The sequence below is a fragment of the Pelophylax lessonae genome (assembly GCF_965119305.1).
Source record: "Pelophylax lessonae genome assembly, chromosome: 5".
In the NCBI taxonomy this organism is placed as follows: Eukaryota; Metazoa; Chordata; class Amphibia; order Anura; family Ranidae; genus Pelophylax; species Pelophylax lessonae.
Genome location: NC_138772.1, coordinates 113,054,193 through 113,072,528, shown reverse-complemented (window position 1 = coordinate 113,072,528; position 18,336 = coordinate 113,054,193). Strand labels below are relative to the sequence as shown.

At 47.0% G+C, this 18,336-nt stretch overlaps 1 protein-coding gene across 1 annotated transcript in view; it reads right to left on the bottom strand.

The window, feature by feature from the left end:
- Window positions 1-10,807: 10,807 nt before the first annotated feature.
- The window catches only part of WDR86 (WD repeat domain 86), a 67,891-nt gene continuing 60,362 nt past the window's right edge, over window positions 10,808-18,336 (bottom strand). Inside the window, exons 5-6 of the mRNA XM_082258510.1 lie at window positions 12,776-12,879; window positions 10,808-11,314 (exon numbers count right to left, since the gene is read on the bottom strand). Coding sequence (XP_082114636.1) covers window positions 11,105-11,314; window positions 12,776-12,879 — 314 coding nt within the window. The 3' untranslated portion in view covers window positions 10,808-11,104. The remainder of the gene's footprint in view (window positions 11,315-12,775; window positions 12,880-18,336) is intronic.

The following is an 18,336-nucleotide window of genomic DNA, read 5'->3' as shown; positions in this document are numbered from 1 at the left end:
ATTGGTTTGTGGTGAACTGGTTGCCTGAACAGTGTCTGGGGTGGAAGGTACACTTTTAAGTGCCTTATGCATGAAAAAAGTTTTGCTAATGTACTTTTACATGTTTTAGACAAATACTTGCACAAGAGTTATGATGAATTGCTGTTTAAAAAAAATAATTAATTAATTGTATCTAAAACATTTTTTTAACACTTTACAAATTAAAATAATTAAGCAAGTCTGTCTGTGCCATATCTTTTCTCAGAAACTTTCTTGAATTTAGATTTGTGTTTCTACATAGGGTGTGAAAGTGATAATCAACCACAGCATTACAAAAAAAAAACTAAAAATTCCTTGCAAAGCAGTGGCAAAATGTGCTAGTTTGCATCGCAATTGAAATACTTACCCTAGAATGAAGCCCTCCAGTGGTACGCTGTCGCTTCTGACAGGGCTTCCCCTGGTCTTCCTTCCGGCTTCGCGGGCTCCAGCTGTATGGTGGCGGGGACTTGAATGACGTCACTCCTACGCATTTGCTTGGAAGCCCACTGTTATGGCATGGAGCTCTTCAGAGTGTATGTCACCGGCTGCATCCATTGTGAATATCTCGTAAACATCACAAGTTTAGGAGATATTCACTATACCTACAGGTAAGCCTTATTATGGGCTTACCTGTAAGTACAACTTAAAAAAAGGACTTTACTACCACTTTAGGAGGTAAAACTTTTATTTGGAAATCAGAAAACAGCAAGTTTTCAGTTGAAGGTAGTTGAATTGGTAGATACTTTTGTCTGTTCTTCCTTTAGCAATGCATGATCAGACTGTATTTTATGATGGCTGATGTTAACAGCAAATGAATTGCTGAATAAACAGTTATATTCCACTGTCTTGTCATGTTTATTTCTTAATTAAATTAACTTTTTAATGTTTATTTAGATCCTAAGTCATTCCACAGATACTTTAGAAAGCAGACGTTGTAGTTTATTGTAAGATAAGCAGTTTCTTCTCTGCCTAGAAGGAAACCTGTCATGAAACAAACGTCAATTTAGAACTGTAGCACCACACTATAATATTCAAATAAAAAAAACGTTTATTCCCATGGTTGATTGTTTGCAAAGTCAACTTTTTCTGCGGCCACAACTCCACCCCATTTATCAGGACTTAAGTAGGTGAAACAGAGATACAATGTATGTGGACTTATTGATCTAGCTTGAACCAGATGCTGAGCATATTCTTTACAATAACATTCCAATACTAATAGATGAGACCACATACACTATCTCTGTTTTATGTTCCTGAGCCCTGATGAAGGGGATGGAGTTGTGGCTCGGAAATACAGTATCTCACAAACCCCTCACATTTTTGTAAATATATTGTTATATCTTTTCATGTGACAACACTGAAGAAATTACACTTTGCTACAATGTAAAGTAGTGAGTGTACAGCTTGTACAACAGTGTAAATTTGCTGTCTCCTCAAAATAACTCAACACACAGCCATTAATATCTAAAATGCTGGCAACAAACGTGAGTACACGCCTAAGTGAAAATGTTCAAATTGGGCCAAAAAGTGTCTATATTGTGTGTGGCCACCATTATTTTCCAGCACTGCCTTAACCGTCTTGGGCATGGAGTTCACCAGAGCTTCACAGGTTGCCACTAGAGTGCTCTGCCACTCCTCCATGACAACATCGGAGCTGGTAGATGTTAGAGACCTTGCGCTCCTCCACCTTCCAATTGAGGATGCCCCACAGATGCTCAATAGGGTTTAGGTCTGGAGACATGCTTGGCCAGTCCATCACCTTTACCCACAGCTTCTTTAGTAAGTCAGTGGACATCTTGGAGGTGTGTTTTGGGTCATTATCATGTTGGAATACTGTCCTGCGGGCCAGTCTCCGAAGGGAGAGGATCATGCTCTGCTTCAGTATGTCACAGTAGACGTTGGCATTCATGGTTCCCTCAATGAACTGTAGCTCCCCAGTGCCGGCATCACTTGTGCAGCCCCAGACCATGGCACTCCCACCACCATGCTTGACTGTAGGCAAGACCCACTTGTCTTTGTACTCCTCTCCTGGTTGCCGTCACTCACGCTTGACACCATCTGAACCAAATAAGTTTATCTTGGTCTCTGTTTGTGGGCTTTCTTGTGCATTATCTTTAGAAGAGGCTTCCTTCTGGGACAACAGCCATGCAGACCAATTTGATGCAGTGTGCGGTGTATGGTCTGAGCACTGTCAGGCTGACCCCCCACCCCTACAACCTCTGCAGCAATGCTGGCAGCACTCATACGTCTATTTCCCAAAGACAACCTCTGGATATGATGCTGAGCAGGTGCACTCAACTTCTTTGGTCGACTATGGTAAGGCCTGTTCTGAGCAGAACCTGTCCTGTTAAACCACTGTATGGTCTTGGCCACCGTGCTGCAGCTCAGTTTCAGGGTCTTGGCAATCTTCTTATAGCCTAGGCCATCTTTATGTAGAGCAACAATTCTTTTTTTTCAGATCCTCAGAGAGTTATTTGCCATGAGGTGCCATGTTGAACTTTCAGTGACCAGTATGAGAGAGTGAGAGCGATAACACCAAATTTAACACACCTGCTCCCCATTCACACCTAAGACCTTGTAACACTAAAAAGTCACATGAAACCAGGGAGCTAACTGGACCAAATTGGACATTTTCACTCAGGGGTGTACTCACTTTTGTTGCCAGCGGTTTAGACATTAATGGTTGTGTGTTGAGTTATTTTGAGGGGGTAGCAAAGTGTAATTTCTTCAGTGTTGTCACATGAAAAGATATAATAAAATATTTACAAAAATGTGAGGGGTGTACTCACTTTTGGGAGATACTGTATATTGGCTTTGCAAACATCCTACCATTGGATTAAACCTGAATATTAGGGTGTGATGCTTCAATTTTACATTTACCTATACTCATCATAACCCAAGGTGATTTTCAATATACAATGACCATGCTATAGGATGACAACAATAATATGAAGAAATCAGAGTGTCCTAGCACCATAACACAAATATGGTTCTGGCTGCCATGGCTAATTTCTCTTACTGAAAATGCCAGTTACTTGGCTTTAACGATTTAGACTACTTGCTTGTTTCAGGTCTAGTCCGTTCTAGTTCTTTCATGACGAGTGTACTTATAAGAGTAAGGAACCTTTCGCACAAACTTTCCTTAGGGCTCATTTACACTTGTTTCGACTTTAACACACATTAAAGCGCCTATCGCTTGGGCATTATTTTTTGATGTATGATGATGAAGCTTTAATGAATATTGGCAAATGCCCTGTGTGTGCGTTGATTTTCTGTTTGTTATAAAGGGGCCCAGTAGAACTCAAGCTCAGTAGTACCCCCCAGTCAGCAGATCCCCAGCTCATTGGTTCCATTGTTTAGCAGATCCCCACCTTATTAGTAACCTTGTTCAGCAGATCAACTGCTCAGTAGTACTCCCAGCTCTGCTGATGTCCCACTAAGTAGTAACCCCTAGCTTTGCTGATAACCCACTCAGTAGTAACCCTCAGCTTTGCTGATCCCCCCCACTCAGTAGTACCCTCCATCACTGCTGATCCCCCAGTTCTGCTGATCCTCTAGTTTTCTGTTCCTCCTCTCTCTCTCCCCGCTATATATCTCCCATGCTGCACAGGTCTCCTGCTCTGGTCCCCCAGCTCTGCTGATCCTCTGCCGCTCAGTCCTCTCTTGCTGATTTCCACTCGTCTTCTGCTATAGCATTCCCATGTTGCACACCCTATGTGACGCCTTCTCTGCTCTGGATTCTGCTCACCTTCCTGCTGCTCCACGATGCACACCAGATGTGGCATCTGCACCAGACACTCCCAGGATATATACACATGAATACACACCCCAGAAGAATGGAGGCTGCTATAGCTATCAAAGGGGGATTGGTGTGATTGTGGCAACATACCTCTTATTTGGAATGGGATGTCTAAAAAGCTAATCTAGGTATTGTGGTCAGGTGTCTCAAAACTTTAACTATATAGTATATGAGCTAGAAATACAGGTGCATCTCATAAAATTTGAATTTCTCTTTCGTTCATTGACAGACACAGCTCCTGCAATTCTTGACTATTGGGTTATACTGCCCCCTACAGGAGTTGGACACTAGGCAGAAATAAACTTCTGGCTACACCCTTTGGGAGTATTCCCAGGGAGTATAGTCCCTCTCCCTGTTATTGTCACCCCAATTACTTCTGTCTAGTCAGGAGTAAGGTTCCTTGCTGTAATCTTTGGTCCTGGCAACATTTTTTAGATAGACATTTTTTTCCTCCTGGATTTTTCCTGTGGGGTCTACTATCAACTGCCGGACTGGGCGATGGGCTGAATAATCTAGATCCAGTGGTCACCCCAGTCTGGCCAGCAAGCACGCACAGACTTCCGCTCCACGCTAGGTCGACTGCAACATAGCCCCACTGGACGGGAGCTGGCCATGCGAGTTAAACGTCTCACGAGGTCACATAGGACGCAGCATTCCTCCTGGCCGACAGCCCTCTATTTCAATGGAGAGGAGGATCTGTCTGGAACAGTGCCCACCTGGTTCCTGGTATGGTGAGTAGCTGTCCCCCCCCCCCCCTCTGCCCCAGGAGGGTTTTGGGGTGGACGTGAGCCCCTCCTTGGGAGGCTTGGACCCCAGGGTTCCCCTCCTTCCCACAGGCACCCCCCCTTTTTTTTTTTTGCAGACTCCCACAGCCTGCCCCCCCCCCCCCATCCACTGGGGCTGTTTGGGTGATCTGGTCCTGGCCTGGGATGGGGGCAGAGCGCTATCCAAATGATCGACTGTGCGGGGGGATGGGGTTTGTACCTGGTGGGGGCTCCTGCCAGGGCCCCCATCCTGCCTGGATCTGTCCTTGAGGCCTGGCTCCCATTTCTGGGTCCCTGTATACCTCGTGGCACCACTATTTTGTTGTAGCCTGTGTATTCCTATACACGGCAGGCCATGTTTGTGTAGTGCGGTGGCCATTTTATTGTAGATTGCATTGCAAATCGCATCAGCCATGACAGCAGAACCCAGTGGGTGGCGATTTACGAGGTGGGAGCCCCTCCTTATCCCCTGGTGTTGACTCCCGGCTGCTAATGTTTCTTGGAAGCTTCCTCTCAGTAAGAATCTGCTGTCCCAAGGACCAATCTTTCATCCTGCTTTACAGTTGCTGGTTTTGACAGCTTGGCTGTAGAAAGCCAGGTGCTGAAGTATAGAGGTTTGTCCGAGACAGTGATTCCAATGCTGTTGAAAGCCAGGAAGTCTACCACTAGGAAGATCTACCATCGTATGTGGAAAATGTACATTTCGTGGTGTGAGTCTTTTGGGGTTCACCCTTGCTCTTTATCGGTGGCTCGGGTCTTGACCTTCCTTCAATGGGGGGTTGAGCAGAAATTGGCTTTGAGTACCATCAAGGGCCAAGTGTCGGCCTGGCGGTCTTATTTGAATGACCTTTGGCCAGGCATTCACTGGTACGTACCTTTTCTTCAGGGGGTTCCACACTTGGCTCCTCCAATGCGGACTCCGTTACCGGCTTGGGATCTCAACTTGGTGCTCTCAGTTCTCCAGAAGCTTCCCTTAGAAAATCTTCAGGAGACTCCCCTGCTTACGCTATCCTGGAAGATGGCCTTTTTGGGGTCAATCTCCTCTGAGCGCAGGGTGTCAAAATTGGCAATGTTATCTTGTTCACCTTACTTGGTGGTCCACAGAGATAACGTGGTTCCTCGCCCCTGTCTGTCGTTCCTTCCAAAGGTTGTCTCTGATTTCCATATGTATGAAGACATTGTGTTGCCTTCCCTGTGTCCCATGCTGAAACATCCTAGATAAGTGGTGTTGCATGCCCTGGATGTGGTTCGGGCAAACAGGGTGTACCCCATAGTCGTAGTCAGTCTTTTTTTTATGCCTAGTGTCCTACTCCTGTAGGGAGCAATATAACCCAATAGTTAAGAATATAAGGAGCTGTGTCTGTCAATGAACATCAGAGAAATGGATTTTACAGTAAGTCAAAAATCCAATTTTTTCAATAGAGTGGGAAGGTGTAGAGGCACTGGTTGCAGTTTGTGTCCCTGCTGGGGAGAATACCAAATGCTTGTAACATCGCATAAATGCGTCTAAATGCGGCATGGCATGTAAAAGTGGCAAAACAGAAATTTTTAAAGTCGGTTAATAGCTGTCAAGTTTCAGCGTTTAGAATGTCTCGTGTACAGGAAGCCTAAAGCCTATGAACATTCAAGGTAGCCTTTAAAAGTATATCTAAACTCAAAAATAAAATAGTAATATATTGCAGCTTACCTCTCATTAGATGTCGTGGCTGCATCAGAGCTTTATGAAGCTCTTTTTCCTTTTATTTTTTTTCCTGGTGGTTCTGCCTGTAACCCACTTCCATTCCTAGGATGGCGACGCTCATATGCCCTCAATCAGGAACACAGGTATTTTTGTGAACTTATCAAACAAATATAACAAAACACTTCCAATGGTATATATGACAGGCAAAAGGGAGCAAATAGGAGAAGTTCTTTAGGATTTATATACACTTTAATTTGCATCTTTTATTGTCACATTAAAAAGAAAAAAAAAAGTTTAATTCAAATATTAAGCACATCAATGTTGAAGGAAATGTATTAATTACAAAGTCTGATGATGATCTAACATGTTCTCATGGATCACACCATTGCAGTCCAAAGGAATAAACAAACAGCTAAAACTCTACTTATATACAATGTTGACTGTAAATAGTCCACTACATTGCACTGGATATCATTTGCACTATCAGATAAAGGTGTATTTATTTTCCAAGAAGGCACACACACATTTCTTTTCGAACAGATATTTCTGACGCTTGTAGCTCTGAAAGTACCATAACATTCATAAAAAGACTTAGGCCCCAGGCACAGAGGTCATTTAGCCTCAAGCAGAGAGCATAGCCTCTATCAGAGTTTGCCAGCTGCTGCGGCTGGACGGGGCTGGGTGGTGCACTTACAATATGTATGCTTAGGGCCGTATGCACCAATATATACAGTGCCTTGCGAAAGTATTCGGCCCCCTTGAACTTTTCGACCTTTTGCCCCATTTCAGTCTTCAAACATAAAGATATAAAACTGTAATTTTTTTGTGAAGAATCAACAACAAGTGGGACACAATCATGAAGTGGAACGAAATTTGTTGGATATTTCAAACTTTTTTAACAAATAAAAAAACTGAAAAATTGGGCGTGCAAAATTATTCAGCCCCCTTAAGTTAATACTTTGTAGAGCCACCTTTTTCTGCGATTACAGCTGTAAGTCGCTTGGGGTATGTCTCTATCAGTTTTGCACATCGAGAGACTGAAATTTTTGCCCATTCCTCCTTGCAAAACAGCTCGAGCTCAGTGAAGTTGGATGGAGAGCATTTGTGAACAGCAGTTTTAAGTTCTTTCCACAGATTCTCGATTGGATTCAGGTCTGGACTTTGACATGGCCATTCTAACACCTGGATATGTTTATTTGTGAACCATTCCATTGTAGATTTTGCTTTATGTTTTGGATCATTGTCTTGTTGGAAGACAAATCTCCGTCCCAGTCTCAGGTCTTTTGCAGACTCCATCAGGTTTTCTTCCAGAATGGTCCTGTATTTGGTTCCATCCATCTTCCCATCAATTTTAACCATCTTCCCTGTCCCTGCTGAGCAGGCCCAAACCATGATGCTGCCACCACCATGTTTGACAGTGGGGATGGTGTGTTCAAGGTGATGAGCTGTGTTGCTTTTACGCCAAACATGACGTTTTGCATTGTTGCAAAAAAGTTTGATTTTGGTTTCATCTGACCAGAGCACCTTCTTCCACATGTTTGGTGTGTCTCCCAGGTGGCTTGTGGCAAACTTTAAACAACACTTTTTATGGATATCTTTAAGAAATGGCTTTCTTCTTGCCACTCTTCCATTAAGGCCAGATTTGTGCAGTATACGAGTGATTGTTGTCCTATGGACAGAGTCTCCCACCTCAGCTTTAGATTTCTGCAGTTCATCCAGAGTGATCATGGGCCTCTTGGCTGCATCTCTGATCAGTCTTCTCCTTGTATGAGCTGAAAGTTTAGAGGGACGGCCAGGTCTTCGTAGATTTGCAGTGGTCTGATACTCCTTCCATTTCAATATTATCGCTTGCACAGTGCTCCTTGGGATGTTTAAAGCTTGGGAAATCTTTTTGTATCCAAATCCGGCTTTAAACTTCTCCACAACAGTATCTCAGACCTGCCTGGTGTGTTCCTTGTTCTTCATGATGCTCTCTGCGCTTTAAACGGACCTCTGAGACTATCACAGTGCAGGTGCATTTATATGGAGACTTGATTACACACAGGTGGATTCTATTTATCATCATTAGTCATTTAGGTCAACATTGGATCATTCAGAGATCCCCATTGAACTTCTGGAGAGAGTTTGCTGCACTGAAAGTAAAGGGGCTGAATAATTTTGCACGCCAAATTTTTCAGTTTTTTATTTGTTAAAAAAGTTTGAAATATCCAATAAATTTCATTCCACTTCATGATTGTGTCCCACTTGTTGTTGATTCTTCACAAAAAATTACAGTTTTATATCTTTATGTTTGAAGCCTGAAATGTGGCAAAAGTTCGAAAAGTTCAAAGGGGCCGAATACATTCGCAAGGCACTGTAGATGCCTGGAATGAAAGAAGTCTGCCTTCTGGGCATTTGTTCCTAGGTGCATACTGCTTGAGTACCACATACTAAGTATATCACACAGCCCTGTCCAACCCCATGGGGACTCATAGAGGTTAATAGGCCCTCTGTCCATGGCTAAATGCTGGAGCTAAATGACCAGTGTGCTTGGTGCCTTAGATTAGACTTGGCAGTGAACTTTCAAGTAACAATCTGAACATGGAGGACTTTTTCAAAGTCACATGACTAGGGCAGTGAAGGTGCCCATAGTGTTCAAATATACAGCCTCTTGGTTAACAGGAGACTATGACTAAGGGGTCTAAATAAATGTTATCGTACAACATTTACGCAGCGTTTACGCACTGTTCTCAAATATATCCAATTAGAAAAATTGCTGAAACTTGTGTGAATCTTGGTCTCAACCAAGCTGGTATGGAGTAGGATACACAAGGGTATGGATAGAAGCATAAGTATACCTGTACCGAGGGAACATAAGGGTTGCCAGTGGTCCCTGTTAGTCCCCTGGCTGTCATGTTGATTCAATAATTCCAATATATTTGGGCTCACGGACTCAGAAGAAATAATTAGATCTGAAGGTCTTACTTTAGTTTCTGCATGTCTGTTTCAGGTCAGTAACACAGAAAGTATTGAAGTTAATAATGTAATGTTCTCTGAAGGAAAGCAGCAATGGCAGCCTCCATTTTTCCTTCAGACCTCATTCACACTGAGTGCGGGTTTGAAATTGTGCAGACATCTGTGTGGGTGTGGGGGTCAAATCGCATGTCAAATCGGCCCGATGTAAACGAGGGCTCAGTACCAATTTCCTTCAACTTTCAGCTGTAGTAAACTGGTCCTGTGGTGTGTTTAATTCTGGGTCACATGATAGGAGGGATAAGCAGCAGTGGTCAGGATGTTAAAGTTAGCAGAGTTTTCAGCTAGTCAATGGATGATGCAGAGTGGGGTTATGTGAGATAACATACCAAGTTTAGTCTTATGACCCTGAACAGTGCTGCAGGACCTGCTTATTACCTCCAATTAATATGTTTCAGCTCAATTTCCTCAGCCACTGTTCATATTGACGATCTGCTTGACAAAAGCAGACTTAGCCCTCCTTCACATTGAAAGCGGGTTTGTAATCGTGCGAGTTCGGCTGAACTCGCACAATTTCAAACCTGCATTTCAGTGCGAGTTCGGGGGAAATTTGAAAGACATCTGTCCGGATTCATGCACAGATTTCTATTGAAATCACCCACAAAGTCACCAAAAGTACTGCAGGAACTACTTTGTGAAATTGTGGAAATTTTGGACGACAGTGCCCTTGCCGTCAATAGGCTGCGATTTGGCTTGCGATTTGACATGTCATATCGCATCGATGTGGGCTTCAGTTTTTATTCAATTTCAGCAGATGATTTAATCACTTACTCAGTATGCAGCTTCTTTATCTTTTAATCCTTGTCTATACTTCAGTTTTAAGTGATTGTAATGTCTCATGTTTTTTTTTGTTAAATAAACATATACTTACCTCCTCCGTGCAGTTGGTTTTGCACAGGGCAGCCTGGATCCTCCTCTTCTTGGGTCCCTCTTTGCTGCTCCTGGCCCCTCCCTCCTGTTTAGTGTCCCCACAGCAAGCAGCTTGCTATGGGGGGCACCCAAACTGAGCTGCAGCTTTGAGTGTCTATTCAGACACAGAGCTGCCGTTCGGGCCCCGCCCCTCTCTCTCTCCTGATTGGCTAACTGACTTTGACAGCAGCAGGAGTCAGTGGCACCGCTGCTGTGTCTCAGCCAGTCAGGAGGGAGAGTCCCGGATGTCAGAGGGACTCGTGGACATCGCTAGATAGAGGTGGGGCTCAGGAAAGTATTAGGGGTGCTGTAGCGGCTGCTACACACAGAAGGCTTTTTATCCTAATGCATAGAATGCAAAAAGATAAAAAAACCTTCTGACTTTACAATCCCATTAAACTTGTGCTATGACTGCTCCCCCTGGTTTCCTGTTTTAGGGGGGCTTCTTTTTCTTGCAGCAGCCAAAGGAGCCACCCTTGCATGCAGGGGCTAGAGTTGTGCCTTCCTTCACTGTGTGCATCAATAGAAACATACAACCCCAAGCATGGGATGGCAAGATACTCCCCATGCCTTTCCTCCCTTCCCCCTCCCCCCTCTATTCTCCACTGACTGGAGATTGCATTGAAAGTTGTAAACTGCAAGTGCTAGGGTATGAATTTTAACAAATACTTTACTGGGGAATGTCCTTTTATTGTGTTCAGTGTGTTACTCTAAACATTGAGGGTTTAATACTACTTTAACCCTAGAGTTTGGATCCTCTGGTTATGGTACCTGTACAGAACCACAAAGCAGACCTCTAGAAAAGGAAAGACTCACACTGATACTTCATTTGGCCCCGATATGTCCCTGGGTCCTATAGCAGTCATGTGGGCAGGTATTGCAGTAGTTCCAGAATTGCTAAAATAAAAAGTCTTCCAGCCTTTATAGCAATTCTACTGGTTCACAGTCATCATTCTCCTCTGGTGAGCAGCCTACTTTATTATGGAAGAGGTGAGGCAAGCTTCCTTTCTGAGAGAGTTTACTCCGCACCGATGTCTTCTTCTGGTGCTTGGTCTGCGACAAGATTTCCTTTATATCCCAGACTCTAAGAGTTCCATCATGAGAGGCCGTATATAAAACATTGTCATATATCTGCAAACAACAATCACAGGACAATAATTATTAAGTGTTCCTCCAGAGACAAAACACAAACTAGGTAGTTTCATAAAGCATTAAAGTGATAGTAAACACACACTGTTTAATTTACATTGTCCCTTCTATTTCTGTATATGGATGATGGCACTGTAAAAAACATCTAAGTACCTTTTTGTTAATCGATATACAGCTGTCACATGGGCCAGATTTTTTCCCAGCCTTTCTGCAGGGACACATAGGCTTGTGTGCGATTTCCCCAACCGCAACCACCCATAGTGAAGACACATTGCTGTAATTAAACATGTGGGGTTCCTTCTGAATGGCAGCCCTATGCATGTAAAAATGTAATCTCTGTGACCCACATCTTGAAAAAGGTGCATGCACCTTTTTTCTGCGGGAAACACAGGCACAGCAGCCCATTCAAATGAATGGGCTGCCGTCTCTCCACAAATGCATCAATAGAAACTCCCAGCCCTGTAGCCTACGTTTGCAAGGCACTCCCCTGCCATCCTAGTGGCGCTTTAAACCCTTTAGTGGCACTTTAAACCCTTCGTTTTTTAAGCACTTTCTGCAGCTGATTAAATCATTTACTTCTTTATTTTAATCCTTGTCTATGCTCCAGTTTAGGCCATGACCACAGCCCCAGTTTTTCAGTTTCAGGGTGGCTCCTTTATCATGCAGCATCCTATGGAGCCACTCTTGTATGCAGAGACTAGAGTTGTACCTCCCTACACTGTGTGCATTAATACAAACTCGCAGCCCTGTAGCCTAGGATGGCAAGGCACTCTCCTGCTCCTTCCTTCATCTTCCTCTCTTCTCCAAGCTAACAGACTGGTTCCAGACCGCACTGTCCACTGTTAATGCTTTCCTGTGAAGACCAAATGTTCAGGGAGGCAGCATTGAAACAGCAGCGTTGAGAGTTGTAAACTGCATGTGTTGTGGTAAGATTTTTAACAAATATTTTATTGGGGAATGTTTTTTTTTTATTGTGCTCAGTGCATTTACCGAAACGTTGAGGGTTTAATAGGGTTCCATACAACTTTAGTGACGCTTTTCTGTTGGTAGCTTCCTTCAGTACTACCTGCGCCTAATTTTGACAAGCATTTGCATTCATTTCAGTAACATTACTGACAAATTCAGATAATTCTTACTATCGCCACTTTGAAAACCTATCACTCTGACCTCAGGACTGGCCCCCAACAGATTAATTTACCGGTTTCTGACAGCTACATGAAGATCATGCAAGCACTGATAATCTCGGTCTGGAGGCCGAGTTGTCCAAGTTCTAAAGAATGTCTAGGAACACCTGCAATGAATTCCCCCAAAGATTTCATCCTGAACTTTGCTTTTATGTGATATGCACTGAATGAGGAACAGAGACCTTCCAGGGCCAGAAAATGCAAAGCATGCAATCTCAAAGTCCTCCATCACTGGATCCACATAGGGGTCCTCACTCACCTGAATGCAGTTTATGATGAATGTGTGTCCTGGGAAGACTTGTTGCAAAGCTCTGGTCCTTGTATTAAATGCCCTCGCACAAGTGTCACCGCTTCCTGTGAATACTGGAAAGAGAATAAAGCAAAGATCATCTATCACATTTGTAAATATAACACAACTGTAGCAGAGGCAATGTAAACTTAGTGAGGCTAAACTCTGGTTAAAATTATTTTCTCTTACGTCCTCCGACAGTCGCCGCCTCTTCATATTCGTCACATATGGGTATTAGACTTTGCTCCGAAGGAGTAGCTAGGCAACAGAATATGTTAACAATAAAGCTTTAACATATCCCACCCTCAAGGGGTGGTCCCCTCAGTCAATACCCTCCTACTTCCTGCAACCATATCTCAGTTTTAATGTCTAGCTTGTCAGGAGTGGCTGGCTCTCTCTGTGCTGGGACTTTTTGTCCCAGACTCTTTCTTCTTTTTAATATTTTGTTTGAGTTTTCTCTCTACCTTTACTTAGCTGTTATTTTTGTCAGCATTAGTTAGTTCTTCGGACGAAGAGGATCATGCGGACTGGGTCTCGGGCTGATCCCCCTGGTCGCAGGTCGTGGGTCAGTGGCTTCCCAGTCTGCCATCGAGCGTTCAGCCAGGTAACGCTCCTGGCACAGTGAACGACCCATCCCTGTTCGGTGCAGGGATGATTGGTGAGGTGGCTACCTCACCGGACGCTGTGCGGTTTCTTAACCGCCATTGTGTGCGTCTTGAATTGCGACTCTCCCTGCCTCATGTGCAGTGGCTTGTTCGCCTGTGCGGGTTCCCCACGCCATGTGAGGTAAGTGTATCTATGTGGGGACCTGTCTGTCTGGGGGGGGGTCTCAGTCTGGGACTGTGTAACCTGCCTTTGAATCACACTGCTTGTCTCCCTATCTCTCGGCTGCATGCTGTGGGCTGCAAGGGGGGGGGGGGAGCTGTATGACACTGAGTGTGTCAGACTGGGCTGTGTGAGGAGCTGTGTGCTGTGGGGCATGTTTTTAATGGCATGTTGGGGCATATACAGCGATCGCTGCGGCGATCTAACATGTATCCATATAATGGGATGAAATTGTGTGTGTTTTTGTGCACTGTGGAGCGGCGATTTCGGCGCCAAACGACGCCATTTTACCGGCGCCCGCTCCGGCCGCATGGTTTACATGCACGGCGGCCATTTTCTTGTAGCCTCCATAGGCTTACATAGAGCGCCCTGGCAGCATCATTTCCTCTTTCCTGGAAGCACCGATCGAGGCAGCAGCAGCAGCGGAGTCTCCTCAGGTTTTATCCTTCTATTCCTGTGTTCCATTGCCTGTATTCAGTCTGTATATTCCCTGTGGGGGTCTCGTTGTGCCTGAGTGTGGTGCGGTGGGCTGCGCTTGCCGCGCTTGCTGAAAGGGGGCAGTTAACCCTTGGTTGTCTGGCATACAGGGGCAATGGATTCTCAGGAGGGCAAGTTTCCCACAGTATTGGTGGAAAGCCAGGGGACCGCTGTTTCCCCCCCAGGGGGGGATTTAGCCACTATTGTGGCTGGCCTTGCTGCCCAGGTGCAAATGCTAGTGGCTGCTCAATCTGCTAAACGGCCCAGAGTTGCTCTGTCCTCTGATTCTGAGGGTGAAGGTGATGGGGCTGTTCTGGCAGGGACCCCCCTATCGGGGTCCCGCTCCTCTCTTGATCTAGTGGGGTCTGAGGTAGAGGCTGAAGTTGAGGGGGTTGATAATTCTCCCCCTGGCTCGCCTGAAGAGCTTGCAATCATGGATGAGTTGATTGCTTCCATTAAGCAGACGCTGCGTTTGCAGGACGAGGTGTGTCCCCCAGCTGCCTTGGCGGCGTATGGGACGCAGAGAAAACGCAGGACGCCGCAGGTTTTTCCCTGCAATGCTGATTTTCAGCGCGCTGTTAAGGACCAATGGCGCGATCTGCGCAAGCCTTTTGCGGTTCCAAGTAAATTTAAGCTGCGTTATCCTTTCTCGCCTACCACTGATGAACGGTGGTGTGTGCCTCCACCAGTGGATCATGCAATTGCGGTTTTGAACAAAGCCACTGCGATCCCTGCAGAGGGATCCCCTGTTTTCCGTGATGCCACGGATAGGAGACTGGAGTCTCTTGCCCGTCATACTTATTCTGTTACGGGTTCTATGCTTAAGGCTCTGTTTGCTTCTCTCATGGCGGCCCAGGCGATCGCAAGTTGGACGCAGATGCTTAGGCGCGTCCTAGTGGCCGATTCGGCCTCGGCGGCGACCCTGGATATGGTGGATCAAATCCACCAGGGTGTCATGTATCTGTGTGATGCGGACTTGGACCTGATTCCGTTGGCTGCACGTGTGCACAGCGTGGCGGTGTTGTCTCGCCGCCTGGTTTGGTTGAAATGTTGGTCGGTGGACCAATCTTCACGTAAAACCTTAGCCAATCTGCCTTATGATGGGTCTCGCCTTTTTGGGGAGTCCCTGGATGTGTTGATTAAGGGGATTACCGGGGGTAAGAGCACTCTCTTGCCCCATTTCCCCAAGGCTAAGGGGGCTTCTGGGAAGAAGCATGCGAGTTTTCGGCCCCCTCAGGGGTCCTTTCGTGCCTTTCGGCCGCACTACAAGGGCAAACCGTTCAAAGGCCAAGGCTCTCAGAAGAAGCCCTGGTCTGGGAAACAGAAGTCCGGCCAATCCGGACCTGCGGCCCATAACAGTTCGGCCTGAAGGGGCGCCCTCACCCAGTTTTGGGGTGGGGGGACGCTTGCTCGGTTTTCTTCAGCCCTGGTTGGCCCGTGTGCGGGACAGATGGGTTCTGGAAATCGTTCGATCTGGTTACAAGATCGAGTTTCTCTCTCGGCCGGAGAGCAGATTTCTTCCCTCAAATCTACAACTGTCTCCAGAGCGCCTGCGGGATCTGCACCTGGCGGTGCGGGACCTGAGGGCTCAGGGTGTGGTGGTTCCGGTGCCTCATCGGGACAGATTTCGGGGGTTTTATTCCAATCTGTTCACCGTGCCCAGGAAGGAGGGCAAGGTTCGTCCGATTCTGGACTTGAAAGCTCTGAACCGCTCTGTGCGGGTTCGCAAGTTCCGCATGGAGTCCCTGCGCTCGGTGGTGGCTGCCCTGGTTCCGGGGGAATTCATGGCCTCCATCGATTTGAAGGATGCGTACCTTCACATCCCCATATTCGAGGGGCATCAGAGATACCTTCGATTTGCCATTGCGGAGGATCACTACCAGTTCGTGGCGTTGCCCTTTGGGCTCGCCTCGGCTCCGCGGGTCTTCACCAAGGTGCTTGCACCGGTTCTGGCATTATTGAGGGCCCAGGGCATTTCTGTCCTGGGGTATCTGGACGACATTCTGATTCGGTCTGCGACCGGTCAGGGTCTGGAGAAGGACCTGTCTGTCACAATGCAAACTCTGCAGGAGTTCGGTTGGACGATAAATGTTCCAAAGTCGACACTGAGTCCGTCGGTTCGTCTTCCCTATCTGGGAATGATACTGGACTCGGTGCAGGCGAAGGTCTTCCTGCCGGAAGACAAACTCAGGACTCTTCAGGAGGAAGTCAGGTTCCTCAGGGACGTTCCACACTCGTCTCTGCGGACGTGTATGAGATGTCTGGGATTGATGGTCTCGGCCTTCGAGGCGATTCCTTTCGCTCAGTTTCACACGCGGGGTCTCCAGGCGGAGATCCTGTCCAAGTGGGACGGGCGACCTCAATCTCTGGATCTTCAGATCTCGTTGAGTCATCGCACCAGGGAAAACCTTCTGTGGTGGCTCCAGTCCCCGTTGGTGTCCGGGGGCAAGTCGTTTCGTCCGATCTCGTGGACGATAATCACTACGGATGCCAGCCTGTCGGGCTGGGGTGGTGTTCTGGGCGTTCTGTCCGCCCAGGGGACCTGGTCGGAGGGGGGAGTCTTCCCTCCCGGTCAACATTCTGGAATTACGTGCGATAAGGCTCTGTCTTCATCGCTGGACGGACCGGCTGCAGGGCTGCCCGGTTCGGGTGCAGACGGACAATGCCACGGCGGTGGCCTACATCAACCACCAAGGGGGCACCAGGAGTGCCCGAGCGGCTCGAGAAGTGGCCGACATTCTGTCTTGGGCCGAGACTCATGTCCCGGCGATAACGGCGGTTCACATTCCGGGAGTGGAGAACTGGCAGGCGGACTATCTGAGTCGCCAGACCCTGGATCAGGGGGAATGGTCTCTCCATCCGGCTGTCTTCCAGATGTTGTGCGCGAAGTGGGGTCTTCCAGATGTGGACCTGTTCTCGCCTCAACAACAAGGTGAAGTGGTTCGTGGCAAGGACGCGCGACCCTCGGGCAGACGCGTCGGACGCGTTAGTGGCCCCGTGGCATCAGTACAGGCTGATGTACGCTTTTCCACCGATTCAGTTGCTGTCCAGGTTCCTTCGCAGGTTACACTCGGAACGCAGCACGGTGATTCTTGTGGCACCGGACTGGCCTCGCCGGTCCTGGTACGCAGACCTCGTGAATCTGGCGGTCGACGCCCCCTGGCGTCTGCCTCTTCGAGACGATCTACTGTCTCAAGGACCGATTTACCATCCTGCTTTACAGTCGCTGGCTTTGACGGCCTGGCTGTTGAGACCGAGGTCCTGAAGGAGAAGGGTCTCTCTCCAGAGGTCGTTCATACCTTGATTAACGCGAGGAAGTCTTCCTCGGGAAAGGTTTATTACCGTACTTGGAAGGCCTATTTTGCCTGGTGTGAGTCCAGGGGGTTTTCACCCCGCACGTACTCGGTTTCCCGTGTGCTGTCTTTCCTTCAGACGGGTGTCGATCAGCGTTTGGCGCTGGCCACGATAAAGGGTCAGGTGTCTGCGCTGGCCGTTCTGTTTCAACGTCCCGTGGCTTCCAACTCCTTGGTTGGCACTTTTATTCAGGGTGTGCGGCATCTGGTTCCTCCTAGGAGGGATCCTTTGCCCCCCTGGGACTTGAATCTAGTTCTTTCTGTGTTACAACGTGCTCCTTTTGAACAGATCAGGGAGATCTCGTTGTCTCTGTTGTCCAAAAAGGTCGCCTTTTTGGTGGCGATCACTTCGGCTCGCAGAGTGTCGGAACTGGCGGCTTTGTCCTGCAAGTCTCCGTACCTGGTTGTTCATTTGGATAAGGTGGTCTTGCGACCTAATCCTTCTTTTCTGCCGAAACGAGTTTCGGAATTCCATCTTAACGAGGATATTGTTTTGCCTTCGTTGTGCACGAAGCCTAAACATCCAAAGGAGGTGAGATTGCACTCTCTGGATGTTGTTCGGGCGATTAGGGTTTACCTTAAATCGACTGAGTCTTTTCGTAAGACGGACTCCTTGTTTGTTCTTCCAGAGGGTCCTCGGAAGGGCATGGCGGCTTCGGCCTCTACCATCGCCAAATGGATCAGGCTGACCATTGAACAGGCCTATGCCTTGCAGGGGAAGGTTCCCCCTGTGCCTGTGAAGGCGCACTCTACTAGATCACTGAGTACGTCTTGGGCCTGCCGTCATGGGGCTTCTGTAGCCCAGGTGTGTAAGGCGGCGACTTGGTCGACCGTGCACACTTTCACAAAATTCTACAAAGTAGATGTTCAGGCATC